Below are 18,377 nucleotides of genomic sequence, written 5' to 3'. Positions count from 1 at the left end.
GGGAAAAAATGATGGTTTCTACCTCTATACTGTTCCAGTATTATGGCGTGCACTGATTTGTCCCCTAACACACTACTGACCCAGAACATGGACTTTCATGCACACCAGAGTCCAGGCATCATCACCATGTGTGTGTATGCACACATATGCAGGCGTGTGTATTTGCACTGTGCATTTGCTGCATTCGAGGTGACGCAGTGTTGTGTCTCCCCCAGTGGAGCATTTGGAAGGCTGTCAGAGAGATGAATGACTGCCGTTATATCGACTAGTGCTCCCTGCCGCCTCCTCCCTCTTTCCTTCCTCAGCGCCCCGTGCTCTATTTCTCCTTTCCTCTACCCTTCCACATCACCTCCACTTCTTTTCGTTTCTTCTCTTCCATTTCCCCCCCCATCTTCATGTAATTTTTTTTCCTTCTCTATCTCTGCTTTTATAGAATCACACACCATATCGCTATATTCTCTGTGAGCATTGCCTTTAGAAAGAGCAGAGACAGTGCAGTGTTGCAGGATTATTTGCTATCATGGGCTTGGCTTTTTTTAAATTGACAGCAAATCTGGATGTTGCATGGTCTCTTTGATTTACTGGTTAAAGAATCAATGCAGAAGCATTGCAAACCCTGTGTCTAATGCTACTCTAACAAGACTTAAACTCTAAAGTTCCTTGTGTGGATTGAACTTCGCAGAATTGGGAAGTTGAGCAATTTGTCCTAAACAACAAACCTTGTCTATCTTTTCATCCCTTGCTGCTCCAATCAGTGGCGAGTGATTAAATAACAAATAAGCAGTGTTTCCTGACATGCTGTTGTGATGCACTTTATGATCATCACTGACATACGCAGATAGCGATCGTCAGACACTCCGGAGACAATCCATCGTGCTCCTTGCAGTTTCCGCTGCGCCTCAGGACACTGAGTACGCAGTAGAAATTTTAATCATTGGGAAAATCAAATGTCCGCTCATTAATCTGTGCAGAGAGATTTGATGTCGCACAGCAAGAGGGATGAAGATGGAAGGTGCCAACTCATCTTCCCTTAGAAAATGTGTAACAATAAGGGATGAAGCCTGATTAAAGGTGCCAGCCAGTGCGCCATTAATTCACATGGCTTTGATTGAAATAAATTGGATGCCAGAGTACCCAACAGAAAAACTCCTAGCTCTCCTTACCAATATTTTGAATACTCCCACTATAGTGCTTGCTTTCTGGAGAGCTTTCAAGTGGTCCAGGCAGCCTGGATAATGTGTTGTCTTTTAGTCAAGGATTAATTCATTATCTCGTCACATCGGTGTAATCCTTATTACAGATTCGGTGAGTCATTCTCATGTAAATTCGGATAAATGCCATCGGGTCAATCTTAGTGTTCTTCACTGGTGACCAGAAATATGTCACGGTCTAGATTCTGGACAGACCTCCCACTTAAACCTGGCACTCCCTCCTCCTCCTTCCCTCCGGCCCTAGTCCAGCCCAGCCCTCATCCAGGCTGGCCAAAGAGCCATTTAAAGCTCTGGAACTGCATCCCTTTCTCCAGCCCAATCGATAGTGGAGCTGTCAGCAAGACGAATGGAGGCTTTAGGAAGTCCATTTTAATGAAGGAGAAGGAGCAAAGGAAAGAGAGGTACTTGGAAAAGGGTGGGAGCAAAAGGACAGGTGGAGGTCCACTGAAAGTAGCTATGAAAGGAATAAAGAAACACAGAGAGCGAGGAAAGGAGAAAAAGGAGAGAAGCAGAGCAGGAATATGTGTGTGTGTGTCTTTATTGAACGTGTGTGTAAAATTATGTGTGCACTGTGTAATACCGTCTGCATTGAAGGTTGGGGATGGGTGGACTGGGTTGATTTAGCTACAGTAAGACCTATTTCTAGCTCAGCAGTGTGAAATGGCTGCTTAGCTACAGTAACTTGTAAAGCACACTCCAGCACAGAAACCTATATTAGTTTTATCTGGCCTGCACACCAACACCACATCAAGTCTGGCTCATGAATCATGTCAGCAGCCCTGGGGTAAAAAGACATTGTTGTGACAAGGGAGAGCTACAAATCCAAGGAAACTCCCTCCACAGCCACCCTCTACCTACACACTGGCAGATCAACAGATCTGTGCACGTTTGCATTTAGAAGATGTCCTCTGGTGCGGACATTTGGCATATGATTTTGTTGGCGATGCTTGTTTTCAGCCCCTTTAACAGGCATTCTGAGCTGAAACCATTTGCCTTGCGTCAATACGCAGAAAAGGATACATGCTAATTGGTGATTAGCGGTAGAGGCTCGAGGTTAGGCACAGTCAGTGGTGTAGACCAACAATCTCTTCTGGGCAGTGGCCCAGCTAAACTCACTGGAGCGATTACTAGCCCTTGATTAGTCAGTACGACTGTGAAAATGATTGGCCATTTATAAATATTGCCAAGTGCCTGCTGTCATCAGCCAAAAAGTTGACAGAACCCTCATGGCATGAAATAAATACATGAGTTTCTATCATTTCATTTTACTGTTAGAAAATTCTAATCTATAAGGCCACTGACAAGTAAGTTGAACAAGTGATTTTGTTAAAATGCAATATTCTGCTTGCAAACCCATCCGAACAACACTTTGACATGTATCAATCACCTAAACACTCTACCCCCCACTCCTCCATGGCAGTTCCTGAAGGCAGTGGGCTCTCCCAGTGAGACTATGATGCTCAAGCTGCTCTGGAGTGGTTTGATGAACAACACAAAGACCCTGACACACTGACCCAGCCTCAAGACTGCCAAGATAACAATGTGAATGAGCATCATCCTCTTGATGTGCTGAAACACACCAGAACCCCTGAAGAAGATCCACTGGTGTCACTATAGGATACCGCAAGAGGTCCTGTGTCAGCACCTTTATGGGTCAGACCTGTTTTGGTAGCACAAGGAGGAACTTTACAATATTATCCATGTTTTAATCCTGTGGCTGTAAAAATTTTCCCTTTCTTCTTTCACTGAAACAGGTTGCGTTGGGAAGAAATGCCCCCTCCCCTCTGTGTTTTTCTTTTCTCCTGTATTTAAAGAGTGAAGCCAAAAATAGGCAGTCATAAGTCCTCGCTATTCAGCCATCTGTAAAAAGGATGAGCTTGTCCTTAGTGATAAGGTGAAATTCAGACAGTGTGGCAGAGTTTTGGCCAAGTCCATGTGTGTTTTCCAAACGGTTTCTGTGCTACACGTGAACAAGGGGTCTCCCAGGGGAGTCAGAGAGGTCAGTGCAGCTACAAGCATTTGATGTTTACATTATATATGGCTGCTGCACACACAGGGATGTAGGAGGCGGCATATTTGCACAGTGAGGAAATGGTCTTTTTGCATGACTCCCTGACATCACGCCAAAGACGGGGGATTATAGCTCCTCAGTTTGGTTTGGCGCAAGCTTCCACACAACTCCTATACGCTGAGATTTGTTCTCTTTGTCGCTTTGTCTCTCACCACTCTTATCTTTAGCTTTTGTCCCGAGTTACTGCAGTGTCAGCATTCTTGTCCTTGTGGCACAGTATCCAGACCTTCCAGAGGCTTTCTTGGACGGGAGCCCCGGTTTCTGTATGAGGAGGTGGAATGTGTCTTTGTAGAGAGCCATCAGAGAGAGCAATAAAATGGAGAGAAAATACGATGCCCCAAGTGCGTGAAATGAAAGTACTCCATCTTAGGAGGGGATGAAGCCCTCTGGGTTCTGCTTATACTTGACCTTGCAGCACACGTGGTATGGTCTCTAAATAACAGTCAAGTCAGGAATTAGCTGGCTACACATCAGCTTTAGAAAAATCTCTTGAATGTGCAGCCTTAAGTGTAGAATATTCAGTAGAAGTCTCAGAGGTAAACACAACAAATCGCTTCCTTACTCAGAACTAAGTTGCTATTTCTGGTGCTGTCGGTAGATTTAGTTGGCTTTTGCTTCTGACCAGGTGTGTCCATCTCAGATTGGATTGGCTCTCATCAAACATGCAGATGCACACAAGTACACTGATGGAAAATTTATCCTGATTTATACTGTGGATAGAGCAGTGAGTTTTGATTTCATAGTAAATAAAGTACTCTTTAACTGTTCTGCATTATTAATGAGCCAACACAACTTAAAGTAGTAGTAGTTTAGCTATTTAATTAAATGTAAAATGTAAAAACTGAGTAACAAAAATAGGCTGTTGAACAGTGAGGTGCACATATTGTTCCCATACTCAGAGGAAATTACATCCTTGACTGGAAAAGGGAATTTTAGTTTTTGAAATTTCTCCTGCAAATTGGCCATAATTGGTTCATATTGTTTTTGATACCAGACTTGCTTTTACAGACTGCACACAGCTGTTTGTGTGCGCTATGTTTTGTGATTGCGGTGAAAGCATTTGCCCGCATGCATATGTGTGAGCTGGGTGTTTGTGAATATGTGCACGGGCACGTTTTTGACTTCATCGCCATTCGGAGAGGCTTAGCGTGATTAGAGTAGCGTGATCCTCTGAAGAGTTAATGATGAGAGAAGCAGTAGCTCCGCGGAGGCCAATCACACACTAGCCTCTGACAGCACACGGAGGCTTATCTTGCTCTATGCAGTGTGTGTTTCTCTGACTGCGTGTTTGTGTGTGTGTGGCTGTGTGTGCACCACATGGGTTCTAATGCGTGGGAACATGTATTTGATGGGGTTTAGCTATCATTTCTCATGATAGTGTGTGTTATCATTTACCATGAACACCATTAAAATATGCATGATTTCTTTGTCTGGGTGTTTGGCATTTGGGGGTTTATGGACATACGATGAAGAATCCATAATCATATAGCTTCATTACACCAGTGCCAGACATAGATCCAGCACAGGAGGGGCTCTTGGTACCTCCGGGTCTCGTTCGGGGCTACACACCACACTGAAGAAGGCCGTTGGCTGTTTTCCCCACCCTCCCCTCACTCTGCGGGACTGACTGACAGGCTTAATGACGCTGTCGGGGTTACAGCATGTCTCCAACTCATTTTCGAATGTGATTGAAGTTCGCAGTGGGTAGCTTTTCATCAGTGTTGAGCAGACAAAAGGGACCTTTTTCAGTGTTGTCTTTGTATGTGTGTGCAGTTTGCGTGTTTGCACATGTATGCCTGGAGCTCAGATGAGATGCACAAGAGAAAAATCACTTTATGGTTGTAACCAGGACTGTGCAGGAATCCCATGTTCCCAGAGATGATAAGCTTTCTATGGGCTTGTCTCTAGTGTGTACTTCACTTGTTTATTGGATGCCATATACTGTATATAGACTGTGTGTGTTGATGTAGTGTCAGAACTGTGGACACTGCACAAAAAAAATGTATGTGCCGGCTGGTGTGTCATTATGCCAAGATGTTATACAGTAAGAAAATTCAAAGGTTACACAGCAATACAACACACAGGAAGTACTATTTAAAGAATCTAGTCGTATTTATTCTCCTGTGTCTATTGGATATATACCTCAGTAGGCTGGTGTAAGACTGAGTACAGTCCACCTTCGTTTGGCCATTTGTTGCTGCAGATGTGAGATGAGTCATGTAATAGTTGTTGGTGTTGGCTCAGCTGTAGCTCTAACTCCATCCTCCTTTCCACCCCTCCTTTTTCATTTCCGCCCCCTTCTCGCTCTCTTTTTCTCGTGTCTTCTAAAGCAGGGAACTCGCCTTTATTAAGCAGCAGTAAGGCATATGTTACGGCTGTGAAGCCTCCATCCTGTCGCTAAATGGCAGTGCAGAAGTGGCCTGTGATTGCTCCGTCACTCCAGTGTGAAGTGGGCAATCGAACGCAGACAAAAATCCACTTTGTTTGAAGCCACACTGGTGTGTGCCCCCCCCCCCATCATTCCTGCCCATGACTGATGGAAGTAGAAATCGACTCATGCTTATGTGTCTGCTTTGTGTGCTTTGAGTCAGCTGACACTCTTTAGCTCATGCTCAGCATACAAAGTTTCCTCCCACCTGGAGCACCGTTATTTCTTTTTTTTCCCTGTTTTGGCTTCAGCTTGTCGTCAGTAGAGGGAGTTTAGCGGAGTCTTCCTCCTACGTTGGCGAATCCCCCTTCTTACATTGCGTGACCTGAACACAAGAGGCATTCCAGAAAAAAATCAGGCCTTCAAATTCCAACCCAGTCCCTGCAGAGTGTTTGGTAAACATATTCGCCTCTCTGCTCTGTCTCTTTCTAGCTCTGCCTCCTTATTCCCCGAGCACCCGTTTTTCCCTTAAATTCCTTCAGTGTGTTTTTCACCAAAATGTGATGTGATTTCTTTTATTTTTCTAGGAACGCCTGTGCTAAAGAAGAAGAAATAGATGTGCTTTTTTATTATTTTGTTTATTTATTTACAAGAAGGGGGGGTTCTCTCTGTGTGTGTGTGTGTGGTGGCTTGGCTGAGGTGCCAGCTTAATTCGTGGCTGAAGGGCTGTAACAAAAGCCAATCACCCTTCTACTCTGGCTCCTGTTCTGCCACAGGCGAAAGATACAATCAGGGCCCCCGCTAGCAACTATTTACCCTCTCTGTCAATCAGAGTCCCATGGCGCGTGCTCACAGCTGAAGGCACCACTGGCAGGTGGCCCAGCGTCGCCAACAAAACATGCCTTTAAAAGCGGCGATTATTTCTGGAATGTCCCTTCCTGTGTCCTCTGCACCACATCCCAGTGCTAAACCTGGAATGCCGCTGATCTCTCATCTGCTATTGTGCTTTTTGGGGGGGGGGTTTTGTAGTCAGCCTTGTTCTTAGTTGTCCGTATTACCTGCAAATGAATGCCGTCAGTAGTGCACATCTTGGGGAATTTTCAGACTCAAGAAAACTAATTAGGCAATTTGGTTTTGATTGTTCTGCCTTCATTCGCAGAGTCGCACACATTTCAAACAGGAACAGCGTCACCCCAGGAGGCGCACACGTCTCAAATGGGACAGAGAATGGAATGTTTCTGGGATTTGGTTTCCATCATGTTGCACTAAGGGAGCTTACCATCCTCATTGTCTTAAATCTCTGTCACAGTGGGAGGTAGTGTGCACGTGCGTGGTTTTGAGTCTGTGTATTCGTGTGCGTATGTGGGTAATGTTTTTTATGAATGTGTAATACAGGCCAGTGCTGAAATCCTCCTTTTAGTCTTTATCAGGAAGACCAGTTCTGTCCACCTGCGGCTGAAGCAAAGCACCCAGCGGTGCTGAAAGCATGGGGTTAGTCTGGTGTCGCTCGGAGGAGCCACTTTCTATGGAGCAGTGAGGTGCGAAAGTGCTTTGGAGGGATAGCCCGTCTTTTGATCCCGCAAAGTGCTGGTGTTGATGCCGTGTTCTGCAGACTGCCTAGGCCACAGTAGCCACCATCACCAGGCTTGTAATTACATTTGGGGAATAAAAGCACAGAGGGAGGAAGAGATTTAAATGGTTTGTGTGCCTGGCTGGAGGTAGAACAAGGCCTTTTCACTCACTCAGCTGCATGTCTTTGCTGATTTATTTTCCTAATACTGCAAAGCATGATGACAAGAGTCAGCATTAAGCACGATTTAGCTAGCGATTTAACTTGCACACGAGAGGTGAGAGATTTTCTTGATGGGAGCATTTGATTTTATTATTATGTGCCATTCCTTGTTTGTACATAGGACTGAAACTACATGTTTAGCTGCTTTTGGAAAGGAGCAGCTGGCATCATGTACCGCTGCACATTGTTCCCCAAGACGGACTCCAATGTTCATTAGTGATGCATTAGTGATGTGATCTAAGCAGCTTAAAATTTACATTTGAGTTCACCTTCTCCAGGGCATAACAAGCTAGAAAACAAAAATCTGATCTTTTTTTCAGGAAAATAAAATGTCCGATACCTAAAAAAATACCCAGAAATGCCCCAAATTTTCATATATTATGTGAAAAATATAACAAGACTCTGACAGTCCTGTGAAAGTACACCACATGATTTAATAGCTTCTCGAACCACCTTCAGCAGCAAAAAGTTGAAGTAATCCTTTTCTGTATGACCTTATCAGCCTCTCACATCATTGTGGAGGAATTTTGGCTCACACTTCTTTACAGTGTTGCTTCAGCTCATTGAGGTTTGTGGCCATTCATTTATGTACAGCTCTCTTACGGTCCCACTGCAGCATTTCTGTCAGTTTGAGGTCTGGACTTTGCCTGGGCCATTGCAAAACCTTGATTCTTTTCTTTTTCAGCCATTTTTCAGATTTATATTTTCAGCTTTATATTTTGGTATACAGAGTTCATATTTGACTCAGTGACTACCAGGTCCTGTGGCTGCAAAGCAATCTCAAATCAGCACCCCTCCACCACCATGCTCGACAGTTGCTATGAGGTGTTTGTGCTAATGCGCTGTGTGTGGTTTTCACTGTGCATTATATCCACTTTGGTCTCATCTTTCATTTAACAGGATGACTGTAGAGTCTGAGATGTAGCCCTTGGGGTTTTTGCAGTTTCTTTGAACATTGTTTGGTGGAACTTCAGGGGAATTTGCTGGGATGTTCACTCCTGGCAAGATTGTGGGATTATGTTAACACACACCTGAATGCTCCAATTAGCAACCTTTCAGAACCTTTATAGAGGTGCTTACACTTGCTGATGATCACTTAATCAAATGCAGCACCTAACTGTTCCTTACCCTTTTAATTGCTATGGGAGTAGTAAAGCTGTACTTTTTTTCACAGGACTGCATAGAGTATTTGTACAACCAGCGGACACAAACCAACATTGGCATTTATGGCTACCTGAAAAATCATTATTCATTCTCTCTTTCATGGTCACCACCAGTTCCTTAAAAATATGTGGCTCATTAGCTGCTAGATTTTCACCAGCAGGTATTTCACCAGCTCGTGCCAATTTGACTCTTCCTGCTGTGCAGATATTGTGCGGTGGGTTTATCAGAGCTTTTTTGTTGACAGCAGTATTTTGCTGTTGCTTGTGGAAACAGGGTTGATGACAGCATGATTAGTGAGATAAAAGGGGCCAAAAAGCAATGTTTTGTTTGGTCTTTCAAACATTCATTTGCCCCACTGTTAATGAAAAAGACTTATTTGTGTAGATTTAAATATCTTAATAGAAATTTGATATTGTCTTCTGTCTGTCAAGTGTACCTCTAAGCAGTCATTTAACTAGTCCGCTCATAATACGATTACTACTAATAATAATAATAATAACAAAAATAATAGCCCGGGAAACGTGATCCTTCTGATCTGGGATCACTTTCTGTTAAGCAGACAGCAGCAAACCCTCTGTTTCATTGCTGCTGACTTACTGAGAAGACAGAGGAAGGAAACTTAAAGATGTGCACTGCTTGTCATGACTAATTAAGCCAGCATATCTTTACTTTTTAATACCCCTTTCTTCTCTTTACTATTTTCAGCATTGATCTAGATTGAAACCCCCGTTGTGAGAATGCTACTTTAAAAACAAAAAAAGTTGATAGAAGTCAAGTTCTGTTTCACAGAAATCCGATGTGGTCTAAACCCATTAGGTGTTAGTGTTAGTGGATTAGAGGAGAGCAGTGCAGGAGCGCCTATCTCCCCTCAAAGAGAACTGTGAGGTGGTGATAGTCTGGACGTTTGGTTGTCACACTTCATTTCATTCTTTGTGTCAGGGTGCTCCAAGCACCAACTCTGGCCAGCTCATATTGATCCAGGTCCTCAGACCTTTACTTGTCTCCTCTTCTCTCCTCTCCTCTCCTCTCCTCTCCTCTCCTCTCCTCTCCTCTCCTCTCCTCTCCTCTCCTCTCCTCACAAGCACACCAAATTTTCTTGTGTACCATTAAAAAGATTGAGCTGTGTAGTTCGACATGCCAGGCCTGATTTGTCCAGCTGTGCAGACTAACAGAGACACACCACTTCCCATCTTTAGGCTTCTGAAATGCCCTTGAATAACCCATGACTTGTGCGTCCTTGGATTGACTGCCTGGTATCCTGCTGAATGCTAACAGATGCGAAGTGGAGGCCTACAAGCTACGCTATATTTGGCACCGTGTCCTCAGCCGCAGCAGGAAACCATAACGGCAGCTAATTAGCTTTTAATGGATAGACTTTGAAACCAGTGTTATATGATGACATGGCACACCCCTTTTAATCTAACTTTAGACTGTTGTGTTGCTTTTGCAGTTTCTTTTATCAGTGTTGAATGACATGAAACTCAGGGCACTGGAGGTTTCTCACACATGCGAGCCTTTTTCGACATTGTTTTCACCTTCCAGAGATAATAAAGAAAAGTTGCCGTGATGCTGAAAACTATTGTGGGTCTGTCTTTTTCTTGCACATAAAATTGATCAGGAATCAATCGATAGTAAACAGATAAAGAGAGGGACCTATAAACAGAATTGATAATGACACATGGATCGATAAAATCATGTCAGCAGCCACCCCAGTAGCTTATCCCACCTGCAGTACCTTTGGATTAACTTTGAATAGTCATTTTCAATTACATTCAGTATTATTAGAGTTTAAAGAAGGTGTTTTCCGCTCTTCAAAGCACCGTGCATTTCTCTGTTCTGTGTCCCTTTGCTTGAGGCTTTGCAAGCCTTGATGTTTACCTCAAGCCCCCCCCGCTCTCAGATGACTTTGAAACACCACTGTGATTTCCCCTTCTGTCACCACAAGGTCTCTCAAGAATTGATTCCCTACAGCAGCAGGCATCACACACAGCTATGCCTGTGGAGATTTGACTTTAGCACAGAAATAAACAGCAGTGTCGTGCAACCCTTCAAGGCTTTGCTCTGATTTAGAGTACATTAAGATTCATTCACAGTGCCCCACTTCCCCCGTGTGCCACCTCTTCAATTTCCTCCTCAACCAGACTTTAGATTCATGTGTTTATATCAGCAGGCAGGAGGGCTGTTTTTGCATTTGAACAATGCTGACATCCTGTCACAGGGGACGGGCACTCTGAGGTAGGGGGCTGCTGAGGGTGGGGGGCTGGGAAGCTCAGTTACCGTGCTGCCCTCGCTTTCTTTTCCTCACTTAACATTTGGCCATTTCTGTAAGCCTTGTTTTGTCTAGCATATTGTCAGAGAGAGGGAGCTTGAAATATCAAACCCCCACACCACTTAAAGGGAACAGTCAAATTTTCCACCAACACCAATGGAGACTGTCAGGTTCAATTTTACTCTGTCCCTCTAGTGTTCCTCCCTCTCAGCTGCCTGTTTGCCACCAACTCACAGGCTATAGCCTCAAACAAACACGCGAGTGGATATGAGTAGAAGCATGTTCCAGAACACAGTTGCAAAAATGTGGCTAAGCACAGAAGTACACACACACGCACAGATGCGCAAACATGACAGAACACACAAAGCTCAGGGATACATGTGGCATATTCGTGCGTTAGGTTGTGAGATAGTGAGATAGTAAAAATGCGGCATATCGTTAGCTAATGATACACGTTATTTTGTGTCTATACGTTTGCAGTGAGTGTACAGCATGTGCGGCTCTGTGTGACTGCAGTAGTCAGTCTGACAGGCAGCACAGTAGCTGTAATGAGTGCCCACTGCTTGACCTTTAGTGACAATCAATCCTTTGTGCACATGTCCCGTGAAGGCTAAAGGAATTATTAACCTTCCTACCTCTGGCGTCATTCATCTACACGCTGGAGGTTACACAGGTCAGACAAAAACAAGTGGCTCCGCTGGTATCTCTTCAGTGTGAATAGATCACATCAGCTCTGGCGATTGATTAACGTAATTGGCAGCCACCAAAATTATGCCTGTATTTCTTTTCTTCTCAGACAAAAACAAATAACATTCCCACAGAGGCACAGTTGATGATACAGCCCGTCTTTCATTGATTTGCAATTCTGGAAGCAACAGAGTTATGACTTTTATGAATGTTATTTTCAAACTTGGAAAGGAAAAGAGAAACGGGGCTGAAATTTGGCTAGAAGATGCAACGTTGAATTGAGCTTGGATTGCAGCGAGTTTATCAACCACCGTGGACTTGTGTGCATTCGATGTGTGTGTGTGTGTGTGTGTGTGTGTGTGTTTGTGTAAGCTCACAAATGCGTGTGTGAAAGCGAGCAATCAGCCACAGCTGTACCTGCCCTCGCTTGGCAAAGCAGAGCATTTGCCTGCTTAAAAAAAACAGAAGGTTCTGATATGGCAGAGAGGCAGTCATTTGGCTGATCTAATGGTGGCTCCCATAGGATCCATATCTGTGTGCAAACACCGAGCGAGGAAAGAGAATGGAATATACACCCATAAAACCAGATGAATATTTTATCATACAAATCCCCACCCCCAACCCTCCAGAGTGACGTCGCCAGCGTGCCTCCTTTATGTTCCCCCCTTTTTTCTCTGTCATTTTTTCATACATGCATATATGTGTTTTTGTTTTTCGTTGTTGTTTTGTTTTGTTTTGTTTTTTTGCACGCATAGACAAGAACGCTCACCTTTAAAAAGCCTCGTTCAAGTTCCTTTGAGAGCATCTGTGACTGGTCTGTTCCGTTTATTACTGTTGAGATGTTTTCTTTTTTGTCAAAATGCATCTCTGCAGGTGAATTCAGATCTAAAGACATCCTCGCCCTGGGGACGTCTCCAGCATTCTCTTCTCTCATCCTTCAAACACAATCTCTTCCATAGCCTTTTATCAGGCCCCAGTCCTCCTCCTCCCACTCTGCTCTTCCCTGCACCCCCCCCGCTCCCTCCAGTGTGTGGTTCTGTTCCCTGCCAGCCAGGCTCCTGTTGCTGCCTGAGCCCAGCTCGTTAAGGGAAACACTGGTGCATGGTCCTCCTCGCCTTCCCTCTGCACTGCCTTTTAATTAGACAGCTGTTCCTGTGTGCATGCGTTTTTGCAGGAGAATACATTGAGGTGCGAGCGTGTGGTGTTGCAAATGTTCTCAGTCACACTAGTCACCTTTTTGAAGTGACTGGTATCACTTCAGATGCTTGTTTCATGCCTGGGTTAACCCAGGAAGTTAATGATGGCGTATGCTCGATACATTGTAGCTTTGATCAAACACAGCTGACACAGATTTTTGCTGGTTCAAGCTTCTTTAAAATTGATATTTGTTTATTTAGCTTGTGTATCTCTTGTTCTGTCTACCTTCCCTCGCACCCAGCCGGGCACTGCAGGTGGCTGCCCCTTTCGGCTGGACATTACTTCCTGTTAAAAGGGAGTTTTTCCTTCCCACTGTCGCCAAGTGCTTGCTCATAGGGTGTCGTCTGATTGTTGGGGTTCCCTCTCTAACACTGTGGGGTATTTACTGTACAATATAAAGCTCCGCGAGTCGACTGCTGTTGTGATTTGGTGCTATATAAATAAAGTTGACTTGTGTTTTACAGATATAATGAATGGCAAGCACTCAAATGTGTCATTTAAATACGTAACATTGTAAATGGGCATATTGGACTACTTTTCTTCTTCTGATTACTCCTCGCTTCTTCCGTATAATACCATTAATAAGACTTTACTAAAATAGGAGCTACTCTGCCCTGCTGCAGCACATGCCGTTCGGACAGAGGGTAAACTTTAACATCTTACACCTTACTGACCTCTAATTCTATCACTTTTATGCTTTGTGCACTTACGCATAAGCCCCTATAGCAAGTTTAGACTTCAGACCTTTGTGATTTCCTCTTTAGCTCAAACCTGTTAATATGCACCAGTGAAGAAGCGTGTCTCTGACCAGATACAGATACAGCCACCAGGTTCAGCTGAAGAAGCAACAGGCAGAGCAGTGGATGCTTGTTTGTACACTCGCCCTTGCCTTTGTTTGCCTATTTTTGTTCGCACAGAAGGAGGTCCCACACCTATGTTTATAAGAATAGTAGTGGGAGTCTCTCTACAAGGCCAACCATAATCCAACTATTTAGATCTCCATGGCAACCAGGCTTGTCCTATAAGCTCTGCCAGTGTGTGATGATAGCCTTGGTTGTTTAGAGTATATCAGACCTCATAGGTCCAAAGTGAAAAAAAGGAGGATGTTCAAAGAGCCATAGTCCCACAGCTGCAAGGCGAGGCATAACCACACAGCTCAGTGCTGCAGTGAAGTGGTGGGCAGCACTCGTCTGTTCCAGTGTAAGAAATAAAACACACACCAGGGGCTCAGAGTCACACAACGTGCATACCACCAAGGCCAGTGATCAAAAGCAGCCTCATTGCATGACATAAGGGGCTAATTATGTAAAGTATAATGCATTACTTCTAGCATGTTCTATGAAAGCAGCCATTTCTCTTATGTGCTACAAAATATAAACATACTTAGTCGTGGAGTCTGAGAGAGAAAAATCAGCAAGAAATCCTAAACCACAGTCCCTGTCAGGGGAAAAAAACGGAGCCAAGCATTTCTGATTAACATGTCATCTCAGCCCGTCCTCTATATCCCTCTCGTTCCCTCCTCTCTCCCGGGCAGAACTAGTTTACCTTTCATTAGCAGACCTTTGGTGCAAAATGTGTTTGCTGATAAGAGCCAGTGGTTTATCAACAGTTTATAATGGACGGCGTTGGGATTAATCAAATCAGCACACATCCGGAGAAGGGCTGGATTCTGTAAACACAATCAGATCTGACTCTCCAGACGAATTGAGCGGAGCGGGGGAGACGAGCGTAAGAATGTGGAGGGAGGAAAGATAAGTGCAGAAAAGAAATGGACTCAAATTAGAATGAAGTCAATTTGGCAGAAATTACGCAGCATTATTCCTCTTCCCCGACTGAGTGTTATTTTTTGCAACTAGCGGGGAGTCAAAATGAGCAGTGTTGGGGAGGACTGCAGTCAGAAGTGAGAAAGATTCATATGGTCCCAAGCACTGTCCAAAAACACCGAGCCAAACGCTGTGTATCCTCTGTAACTGGGAAGGCTGGCTCCTCATTATCTGCCTATCTTGGCTTCCATCTGAGGAGAAAATGCAGCGTTGCAGTCTCACTTTAGAGGGACACTGATCACAAGAGCAACTCATCTCAACTGGAGAATGATTGTGCCCCCCTCCCACCCCCCGTTTTCTCTCCCCTGACTCCCACTGCGCCCGGTTGAAGACAGACAGAAATGAGGAATCCTCTCTGTTTTTCTGCTCAGAAGAGTTGAAGTTTGAATCGGAGAGATGGAGGGAAGCTTCAAAAGGCACATGTAATTGAGCAGCTCTAGATAGGCTATCTGGGAACATGAAACAGCAACAGTTGTGACGGAGGGATAATTGCCTCCCTGGGCTTGTATAATGCCTTGTCGAGTCTTTAAACTTGAGCAAACTGCTGGAAGTCCTTATGTCAGCAGGTAATTGATTCCAGGCATCAGCAGCTATGTGAAATGACGGAACGATCGTGCTGGTTTTGGTGCATTAAAAAAAGAATGTGTGAAAGATTCAGAGAAAAATGTTTGTCTTTATAAGCATTTTCAAGAGTGTCTGATTGTATTGATTTTTTTTTTTTTTTCTCAGCAATGTTCTTCGCTTTTATATTTATTCAGAGCGCTCAATATTTTCATTAAGTGGTGCTGGAGCGATGCAAAAAAAGAAAACAAAAAACCCCCATCTCCTGCTCTCCAGCACAGTTCTTTAAATCACATCCGTATTTGTTAAGCAATATGGAAATGGTTAAAGCGAATTGAATTCACGGAGGTCCCTTGCTTTTTCTCACGCCTACATTGGGTAGTTCATCCTTTGCTATAACTGTAACTTTTAATTTTCCAGTTTTGACTTTCTGCGTATGTTATGATCCAGGTCATTTCTGTTGCTGAGGCTGCACGCAGGCCAGGATGGGCTCTGATGTGGCCTTAACTGTCAGGATGTCTGTCCTTTCCTCTGGCCTCCCTCCAACCCTCTTCCTGGCTGGTGGATGCAGAGTGGGACCTCAGGAAGGAGATGCTTTATTAGATGCCCCTGCATGAGTAATTGAACATCTGTTCACACAAAGACAACTGACCCTAATTCCCAGCTGTTTATCCTCCATATAAACAGCTAATAAGCTCGCAGTGAATGTGCCATATAGGGGGTCAAAAATCAACTTTTAGAAACCTCTATATTTATATACTGAAATGCCTCCCATTTTGCAGGTATAACCAGTGTTTTCTGTAATTTCATTTTCACAGTGGACATTGGTTATAAAAATGGAAAGACTGAGTAAATGGCAACGCCTGGAGTCTATTTCTGTTCACCGCGTTTTTAGCGCGTGAGATCTTGAAAGCAGTCAGTCAGCTGGCCGCCCGCAGCTCTGGTGTGAAGCTAAAACACCCATTCTCTCCCTCCTGATTAGCAGTGTCTTTGTTCCGTTGGTGGTGGCGCGCCACGAAGCGTGATTGCAGTGGGCAAACTGGCGGCTTTAAAACAAGCCTGCTGCTGCGCTGATCTGCATCACACTTTACCCCCCTCCTCGCTCAGCCAAAGACAAAATCAAATCAGGTTTTGTTTGTTGTTCGGTCTCTGAGCACTAAGCCTCCTATGAGATTTGGGGAGTTTAGATTTTCTTTCTTTCCTTTTTTTTCCTCATTTGATCTACAGTACATCTGGGTAAAGGGACATATTGGTGTGGGTGGGGAATGTCTGAAGTAGAAGCAAAAAACAAAAACTTGCTGTTGCTCAAATGTGGGTGTAATTAATTGTTTTTTCTTTACATTTGCATAGATTTTAGTATCTTGCTGTTTATTTCAGTATCTGCCTTTCTCTTTTTCTCTAGGCTGCCTCAATGGCACTGAGCAGCTTGGGCCATGTATATACAGCCATAGGGGACTACCCGAATGCCCTAGCTAGCCACAAGCAGTGTGTCCTTCTGGCCAAGCAGTCCAAAGATCAGCTGTCTGAGGCTCGCGAGCTGGGAAACATGGGAGCTGTCTACATTGCCATGGGAGACTTTGATAATGCTGTCCAGTGTCACGAGCAGCACCTGAGCATCGCCAAGGCCCTGGAAAATAAACGTGAGGAGGCGCGGGCCTATAGTAACCTGGGCAGCGCTTACCACTATCACCGCAACTTTGACAAGGCCATGTCCTACCATACTCACGTTCTGGAGCTTGCGCAAGAGCTGGAGGAGAAGTCCATCGAGATGAGAGCCTACGCAGGACTGGGTCATGCTGCCCGCTGTATGCAGGATCTGGAGAGGGCCAAGCAGTACCACGAACAGCAGCTCGCTATAGCCGAGGGCTTGAAGGACAGGGCTGCAGAAGGAAGGGCCTCTTCCAATTTAGGTATGTAACACTTAACTTTAGGTTGGCTGTTGTGTAATGTACGCTGTGGTCTTTGATACTGTTAGCCGATTTCTTACGATTGTGACACACAGAATGATGAACAAATACATATTCCTATATCTATACATTTATCTCTAATTAATCTAAATCTGAATCCATAGTAGAGTCTAACAAGACGAAAGAAAGATAATACTATAACATAAGACGTCACTGATTAAGAGGTGACGTCTTATGCTTGGAGACCAAAAACTGTGTTGCATTAACAATCAGGAGGCCTGCGTTTGAACTGGTGTACTGGGTCAGTTGGTAGTTAACTGATCAGACTGTTTAAGCAGTTCATCCATAAGACATACAGACGGCCCTCAATGGTTTATGTGTTTTTATGCTCTTACAGCAGCAGCAATCATGTTATCCTCTGTGTTGACAACCAAGAGGTAAACTGTATAATCACGCTGCTCCTTTAGAGCTGCAAGGATTAGTTAATTAATTGATTAGTTAATCAACAGGAAATAAACAGGCTTTTCTTTGTCTGATTATAGATTGTGTCTTGTTGTGTTTTGGAGAATAAAAAACAAGAAATCTGATTAATTTATGTTCGACTTTGAGCAATTACAGTTGACAGCTTCCAATATTTACTGACATTTTGCAGACAAACCGTTTAATCCATTAAACACTTAATACTCACTCGCTCGGTGGAAGTTTGATCATCAAAATAACTTACATATGTAAGTCTCTCTGCTCTTATAAAAACATTTTCCTTCAGGAAAATGCACCTTACTAAGGGTTAATTCTCTTATTTAAGTGGAAGTCGTGATCATGTGTCAATATGGTCACTGCTAACACGACAGTTTGCGATGCCCAGTGTCGAGACTGGAGTGTTTTCATCCATTTGTCACTTAACACAACTATTTCACACGCATCCTCCATCCAGTCACCTCCTGTAAGACTTTTTGAGACTTCAGTTACATGCATCTGTTCTTTGTGTTGTCACATACTTGAAATCAGTAAGTGGCAAAACCTTTTATGTGGATAAATGCCATGCGGAATGGCATTGCAGCTATTTTGCAGTTGCTGGTTAGTGTTCTTGTTAAGCACTGGAACTATTCCACGTACATGTTTGTCCCTATAATCAATTTCAACCCAGAAAGATGTAAAACTGGGGCTCAGGTTCAAAAATAGATCAAATTTTCAAATTTGATCTGATTTCAAACTTTCTACCAAGATTTCGAATACTTACACTTTATTGGACATATTGCTTTGCATTGTCAGAAGTTGAGGGAAACTTTTATGTTGTTGTTGATTTTTGTTTTCATGTTTTTACTTG

At 43.8% G+C, this 18,377-nt stretch overlaps 1 protein-coding gene across 5 annotated transcripts in view; it reads left to right on the top strand.

The window, feature by feature from the left end:
* Positions 1-18,377, top strand: part of LOC116323928 (tetratricopeptide repeat protein 28-like) — a 180,569-nt gene that overhangs the window by 125,135 nt on the left and 37,057 nt on the right. For all 5 annotated transcript variants that reach the window (XM_039620315.1, XM_039620316.1, XM_031744410.2 and 2 more), the window contains one exon: positions 16,546-17,053. In XM_039620315.1, coding sequence (XP_039476249.1) covers positions 16,546-17,053 — 508 coding nt within the window. The remainder of the gene's footprint in view (positions 1-16,545; positions 17,054-18,377) is intronic.

Source organism: Oreochromis aureus, linkage group 12, assembly GCF_013358895.1.
Source record: "Oreochromis aureus strain Israel breed Guangdong linkage group 12, ZZ_aureus, whole genome shotgun sequence".
Classification (NCBI taxonomy): domain Eukaryota; kingdom Metazoa; phylum Chordata; class Actinopteri; order Cichliformes; family Cichlidae; genus Oreochromis; species Oreochromis aureus.
Note: the sequence above shows the minus strand (reverse complement) of the source record. Positions and strands in the feature narration are given on the sequence as shown.